This window comes from Lactuca virosa, chromosome 5 (genome assembly GCF_052849685.1).
Source record: "Lactuca virosa cultivar CGN04683 chromosome 5, Lactuca_virosa_CGN04683_v6, whole genome shotgun sequence".
Taxonomy (NCBI): Eukaryota; Viridiplantae; Streptophyta; class Magnoliopsida; order Asterales; family Asteraceae; genus Lactuca; species Lactuca virosa.
Genome location: NC_136430.1, coordinates 343,639,560 through 343,647,654, shown reverse-complemented (window position 1 = coordinate 343,647,654; position 8,095 = coordinate 343,639,560). Strand labels below are relative to the sequence as shown.

The 8,095-nt window shown below is 34.5% G+C and overlaps 1 protein-coding gene across 1 annotated transcript; it reads right to left on the bottom strand.

The window, feature by feature from the left end:
• Positions 1-2,595: 2,595 nt before the first annotated feature.
• IBR5 (indole-3-butyric acid response 5) lies at positions 2,596-5,113 on the bottom strand. Its single transcript, XM_079047221.1, has 5 exons — positions 4,584-5,113; positions 3,672-3,771; positions 3,538-3,595; positions 3,247-3,353; positions 2,596-3,149 (listed from the first exon to the last, which is right to left on the bottom strand). Exons 1-5 carry the CDS (start codon positions 4,818-4,820, stop codon positions 2,836-2,838), a joined length of 816 nt encoding a protein of 271 aa, XP_078903347.1. The 5' UTR covers positions 4,821-5,113; the 3' UTR covers positions 2,596-2,835.
• Between the last annotated feature and the right edge of the window lie 2,982 nt (positions 5,114-8,095).

The following is an 8,095-nucleotide window of genomic DNA, read 5'->3' as shown; positions in this document are numbered from 1 at the left end:
GAAAGGAAAATCAATATGATGTTAGGTGATGAGAGGCATAACTGTCAAACATCCAAGGTGCATTAATCGAAGTGGAGTGTGAACTCAAAGAGGAAGCATTTGCAACCAGATCGGAGATGTTGGTGCTAGAGATGGCAACAAGGGCGGGGAATATAGGGGACCCCAATCCCCATCCCCAAATTCTCATTCCAATCCGCATCCCCATCCCCATCCCCACCGGGGAATATAAATGAATCCTCATCCCCACCCTAACGGGGACCGGGGATCCCCAGCGGGGAATCGGAAATTTCTTTTTCTCTTTTAATATGAAAACCTTTACGTAAGGAAAAAAAATCTAAATTTCAATTTTACCTACATAAGTTTAAATATTTTAAAAAACATAAAAATATTCATAGATTGCATAAAAACTATAAACAAATTTTCTACAAAATTTAAATACATACATGAAAAATCAAATAGAAAAAAATATATCAGAGTGATATTTGAGGTAAAATAGACACACCAATGAAAAAAAAATTATACACGAGATTAAATTAGATAAAAGAAGAAGGAAAAGTACAATTTCAATCAAGTAATGACTAATGACATTGGTTACTTGGATAAACATTTAGATATTATAAAGTATACTATAAATATATGTTTTGTATTATTTGTATATATTAATATACATATACTGGGGTCGGGTCCAGGGTCGGGGTCTAAGGGTATCCCCATCCCCACTTTTTTATTCGAGGATTCCCCATCCCCGGTCAACTTGGGGATTCCCCGGTCAAAACGGGTGCGGGTTTCGGGTTCCCCGTTGGGTATGGGGATTTTTGTCATCCCTGGTTGGTGCATGTGATGTTGTTGTCTTTCAAGAAACGAGCAAGTTTCATACAATCATGAGCCTCATGACTTGGAATAACACAAAATTGAGGGTAAGAGTTGGAGCAATTGTTCCTGTATTGAGTGTTATTGTTCGAGCGGTTGTTGCGTGATTGGTTGTCTGAATTGAAGCGACCAACATGATGTGATCGGGACTGAGAATTAGACGGGGGGCGATTATTGAATTGACTTGTTTGGCATTGGGAGAAGTTGGTCGTGACAACAAGGGGTGCCACAGTATATACGACGATTTCTTTAATGATCTTTCAAAGTTAAGTAGTTTTTCAACTAGTTATGTAAAGGATATTGAGTTTTCCCGGACTTTTAAGGAGGTTGTGAGTGGCCTAGTACGTGAACTAAGATGTATTCTTCATCGATGGGGCTTTGAGCAAGTGCTAATTCATCAACAATTTGTTTCATATGATTGAGGAATTTTGTGATGGAGCGACTTCCTGTGGGATTCTTTGCAAGCTTTGACTTTAGTGAAATAATTCTAGATCGAGATTAGTTGGCATAACTCGTGTTGAGTCGATCCTAGGCTTCCTTTGCAGTAGAGGCGGATGTGAGGATTGGCTTAATGGCATCGGAACAGCTTCCAAGGATAGCATTGAAGGGGATGTGGTCTTGACGATACCTAATTGTGTATGCCAGATTGGTTTTGGTGGCTTCTTTGTCAGTGAGGTTCTGTGGTGGCGGTTTGTTTTGGCCACTGATGAAGTCTTCTAGGTCAAGCCCAATGAGGGTTGATTGAACTTGCTTGTGCCATATCGGGAAATTCATAGCAGTAAGTTTGATCAGGAAATGACTAGTGGTTGTGAGTTGAATGATGGTGTTTGATGGTGCCATTGAGAGCTGCTAGATTATGGTTCCAAAGAAGAAAGAATGATCCAGGTTTCTTAAAGCAAATTTAGCTCTGATTGATACCATATGAAAGTATTTATTGTATTGCTTTAGAATAGGTTGACATGGTACATATATAGGGAATTTACAACAAGGAATGCACAAATTAAGGAGCTATACATAGAATGAATTTTAGCTATAAATAAAATAGATTGAGTCCTATAATTGGGCATGGTCAGTGTATATCCTTGATACACACAAGGCCTATAACCTTTGTTCTGATACCGTATTTTTAATAAAGTAGAATCAAAGATGAAAATAATAGGTATTGTATGAAGAATCTCGTTAACTTATTCAAATGAAAGTGGACATAAAATAGAGATTGAAAAAAAAAAAATGAAGACCAACAAAAGACTTGTTTCTCAAGCAACTTATTAGGGAAAAAAACAAGTCTTGTGGAACAAAATCATGCTAATAAAAACATCAAAAATCAATGGCATAACAAAGCAATGTTAATTAGAAGATATATACACTAGGATATATATTTGAAAAAATACACATCATCTAATACACATCCAAATCTATGAACTTCTCGTGAACCTAAATTATGCAGTTGACTCGATTCTAAGAATTTACGTATACGATAGATGAACAATTTTGTTAAAATACACCAATTAAAATTAAAGCATCTTCTATTCGACCAGAATAATCTCAAGAACAAAAACTTTCCAACAAACATGACTAAAACACAGCCTAAAAGAACTCAATCTCTCATCTATGTAAAGGACATAAATACCCTCATCTTTCCCTATAAAGATTGTCATGTCCAGTTTAATTTCATGTAAAAAACACAGCCTAAAAATACCAAAACAGTAAAATAGTGGCATATAATTAAAAAAAAATGAAAGGGAGGGTAACCCTACTAATATTAAAATTTAAAGCGTGTAAGGGTGTGAGGTCTAACAAGCCAAAAGCTTTCATTCACCATTTACATTCAAACCTTTTCATCCCGTATGATCATCAAACTCACCACATCGTTCTTGGCTTCTCATAAGATTTGCATAAATAAACCAAATCCAAGAAAAACCCTAAAACACCCACCAAAAAAAAAAACAAAAAAAAAAAACAATTTCAAGATCCATCCATTGACACGTCAGTAGCATTTGGATTCACAGAAGTTGGCCCTAGATTTTGTGGAGGCGTATTCTCAACAGCAGCAGCTCCAAAAGTGAACTCATTTGGTGGAGGAATGTCTGCACGGGCAAAAATGGAGGCGGTTGCAGCGGTGTTGAATGCCGGAAAGGCCGGAGGAATGTTGCCTGGATTTGTAAACCCAAAACTGAAAGGGGCGGCACCACCACCTGAGATTGGCGGCAGAGCAACAACACCGCCCTCCACAACCGCCTGAATCTTCTGCGCGTACTCTTGTAGTTGCTGCAAAACAGCTACACAAAACAAATTCATCATCAGAACAAAAAAAAAACAATTTAAATGCAAAACAACCACCACCTGCCGCCTCCACCACCACCACCACCACCATACCTGGAAGTAAGTCAACAGACGGTCTGCGTTCTTTGACCCATTGGTAGCTCTGGTCAAGAGTCCACCTTCTGCTCTTCATTAAGTATGCCATAACAACAGCAGGTGACCTGTGAAAAAAAAATACAAAAATGTTTTTTCATGGATTATAATATGAGTGATTTATTATATTAGAATGATATTTAGTCAGATATGAAGTGATACGATAATAAAAATGAGTCATGTTTTTGTATGAATTTTAATTTGGTAAAAAAAACACCACGAAATAATAGTGATTTTGCAGAAAGAGATTACCTGTTTTTTCCTGACATGCAGTGGACAAGAACACGAGCTTTATCCTTTTCACATTGATCTGTAAAAACAAGTTTAATATCATATTTACAATGTAACAAACATAAAAATGTAACATAGGATTAGAAGATACATACCTAGAAAAGCAACTGCATCATCAAATGCAATGGTTGGGCTATCTGGAAGACAATGATAAGTAAACGAATTTTTGTACAGATTCTGACAAGCTGGAACAGTCTGCATTTTATAAAAAAATCACCATATGATTATTAGAGGTCTTTAATAGATAGTGTTAAATGTTAATGACTTGTTTATGCAATGAAGTGGCTTTCTTTCTTACCAATTTATGCATCCAAGTTTCATTTTGTTACTAAAAGTTTACCGATTTATGCATTCACAGATTGATAAGTGATCGACTTTATTGCAAAAATAGGTAAGCATTCCATCATTGACTTAAAATCTTGAATAAAATGTATGTTATCTTGTGCAATTTCAATTGCAAAACTTAAACGAGGGATCAGGCAAAGTATCAATAAGATATTGGTAAAAAAAAAAAAAAACAGAACATACACAAAAAGAAAGATCTTTTTGATAAACTTTGGGCAAGATTGTGCCCACATTAAAGAGATCTCTATTTTATTAATGCTGATAACTTAACAAGTTAATGGGAACTCATACTTCAAAATTTTACACCAATGAGAAAACAGCAGGCTTTAAATCTAGTTGTGTGACCTATGTCTCTTGTCCTTGATGCAAATAAATGATTACAATCCACTAAAAAGTACTAAAGATTTTGTTGGAGAATTGAAAGTACATCATGTTACAGTTGCTATTCAACAAGTGGTAGAAAATCTTGTTGAAGATCAATATTTAAAACGGATAAGGGCAGCCAAAAAGTGATCAAGTGAGCCTAAGGAAAAACGAATCGATAAGAACAACTGATACCACATTAGATTGATTTAAGAACTCATGGATTAATTAATCAATCACATCCAATCAAATCTTGAAATTGAAATTGATACAAAGAGATAAATAGAGAAGGGGCGTACATTAAGAACGCGAGAAATCCCGAGCGTTTTGAGAAGTTCCGAACGAGAAGCGTTGTCGTAGCTACCAAGATAAAGCAACTCCGGCAAGATTTCCGATGGAAAAGCGCTAACTTGAATCAGAGTTTTTTCAGGGCCGACCGGCATACGGTGGCCACAAATCCCACAAACTTCTCCCTCTTCGTATTTGTGGTAGTGTCCACAAATCCCACATGGGTTTTCTCTCTCCCTCTTCCTCATTCTCGATGATGATCGTAAAAACGGTTCGATGGTATTTAGGAGTTTTTCAATCAAAATCCAAAATCAATGAAAACTCAGATGAAAGGATACAAGTGCGATTGAAACAGATTTGAACTGAATATTATATTGGGTTCCGGGGTAAGATTTTGAGAGATGGGCTTATGCCTTATAGCTAGCACAGACTAAAAAGGAGGCGGACGGAGATGAGAAAGAATGAAAGATATTTCCTTTTTGGAAGTTACGGCGATTTGCTAATGAGATTGGGGTTTAAATTTGTTTAATCGTGAAATTTGGGTTTTTAATTAGGGATTCCTAAAGTCAAAAACGTAATCATCTTTTTGCAAAGTTTTGAAAAATCTTTGGATGGGCGTTTATGAACAAACCCTAGCCTCCAGTCCCAACTCACTATTTTGTTTCCTTCTCTTTTTATTGATTTTTTATCTGATTAAAAAATCATTATAATTTAAATTATGATTTTTTCCTATAAAAGATTATTTGTTAATAGTAAAATGTAAAGATATACATTATGACAATGTGACTAAAATGTAATGATTATTCATTTTATCATGAACTCATTTACTTCATGAACGGTATTGACACGTTAGTTAAAATTTTGTTCGACAATACTAGATTAGGGTTATTGGTTCAAGGAGGAGACAACATTCAAGACGAGAGAACAATTGGCAACACCAACGTCTGACAATGTCTTCTTCATAAGGTTGTAGATGAGAATTTTACAACAATATTGAAAGTGTTAAGCTCTTCGGGTGTTGCTCCATACGGCGGTAATACCATGAAGTATGTATTCTAATTATGTTTGTGTTTTGGCTTATCTGCATGATACGATTCTAAGCTTTAAGTTTAGCGGTTTCACTAATAAGGACACCCTTTAAAGCCCAACATGCGTAGGTGAATGTCCATTTTAATAAAAATTGTCCAAGACATGGAAATATATATATTTTGACATGCATGATTGTTAGATATAAAACAACTTTTTAGTGTCTACGAGCATCACATGCTCAAGATTTTCTTTTGGCTATCCCAATAAATGGTCTTGGCCAACATATATCATTATCGAGCATCGTACCATCCTTAAGTATCACCTTATAAATCCATTATTTTTTGTTAATATGATGCATAGTTTGTCGTAAGGTATGTTTGGATTTTTTTGGGGAACATATAGTACATTGTAGATCTCCATGGGATTCAAGTATTAACATGATATGGTAAGGGATGTTCTTTTTTTTCTTACAAATTTAGACGTTTCGGGGTCTCTACAAAGAAAGAGGCACATGTAAATTTTGTGACTAACCCGTGCAAAAGAAGGCCAACATTTAGATCACTGTCATTTTAGTTTTTGGATGGGTATGATGGAAACCCGCATGTGTGAATTTACCAAGGGTTTACCCCTAGGGAGTGAAGGTTTTACTGTGGGGTATGCTGCTTTAAAAAAATATTTTATACAAAGTGATAAAACATGTATGGAAAATCAACACATGATTATACCATTTGTATTTAATACTTTTGATTTCCTTACACCAAATAATGTAAAACTTCTTTAGAGTCCAACATGCATGGTAATTTTATAAGCCCAAGATCTATATACATGATTTTTAAAAGAACTAATTTTAGAATCCAAAAGACTAATGGTGTAGTTCATTGTTTGTTTGCTTCCCACCTTAATGTAAAATTTTCAAGTTTATATTAAAAAAACAAAAAAAAAATTATATATATATATATAATAAAAATATAATATAACTAGACCTTTAACACGTTTTTTTATTATATGGATTTTAATGTTCAATCAATAATGTAGTAGTTATCAACATCTATCGATTTATCCTTTTTCTCCTCCTATAAAGCAAGAAGTACAATCAAAATAAAATACCAACCGCTATCTATCTAATTATATTAGTTATTTATCCTTAATAGTTACGATTTATTTGTAAACATAAATCATATTTTTATTCTCATATACAATACGACATGATATAAATCAAATGTTGTATTTTGATAACTGAGACCAAGTTGCAAATATGAGCAACAAACAAACAACAAAATTGGCTTAATTTTAGAAGTATGTGCCATGATGGACTTGACCATGGCTGCATGGCACAAAAGCAAGTGCCAATTGACCGATGAATGGACATATATTGGATCATTGGATGTGGATAGAATGTATACTCTCACTTTACCACAATCGTCATCAATTATTCATTCATTTGACTACTTTTGTTTTCTCTTTTTCTTTTTCTTTTTTCAGCTTTTCTTTAGTTTTGTATATGTTAATAATTTGTATCGTTTTGCAATTGTTACTTTTACATATCGTACAAGTTATCATGACGTATGTATATGGATTCGTGGTGGGTCATGCTTGCAACTTCTTGTACGTAAAAATCATAGAATGAAAAAATTGCGATCATGATAACTAAATAACTATAGATTAGATCTTTCTCGAAAAGATGGCATAACAAAACATATGAAGTACGAGGTTGTATGTAAAAATAACAAAGAATTACACATTTAACCATTAGAAACAATTTTATTTCTCCAAAAATGTTATCTGACTTTTTTTTTTCTAGAAATAATAGACATCCTTCCATTTTGTAATGTTTTTTTACCTTGTTATCGTTTATAATTTTATAAGTTAAATGCAAGCTACCACCAGGGGCGGAGCTTCAACATTTGATTCGGGGGGCTGGAAATATAATATGTATAAAAATCGGTGAACAGGGGGGAGCCATAGCCAAAATTTTATATTTTTGAGCCTAAAATGTATAAAATTAAAGTAGAGGGGTTATTTCTAATAAAAATAATCGGGGGGGGGGGGGGGGGGGGGGGGGGCAGTCCCCCTTGCCCCTATAAAGCTACGCCCTTGGCTACCACGTAAAGGTCTTTTGCAGTTTAGACTAGGGTATACCATACTTTTTGGACGGTCTACGTCAAATTCGTCTTAATGTCTTTCTCGTAGAAGAAAATCGCAGTGCATTAGCAATATTTTGTTGACGTGAGAATAAGTGAAGATATTAACTTGTGTGATTAGAAAAAAAGTAAATAACCATTTTGCTTATAGAAATAATAAAAAGTTTATGTATAAAACATTATGTGTACAATAAACTCCATGTTTTTCGCATACTTACTTTATTAGAGTGTCTTTATCGGTTTATATATTCACGTGAGACATCTTTGGAATAGAGAGTCTTCAAATAAGATCATGTGACTCAAGGAAGTACCATATACCTCCAAATCTCATCCTATATCATCTGAAAATACAA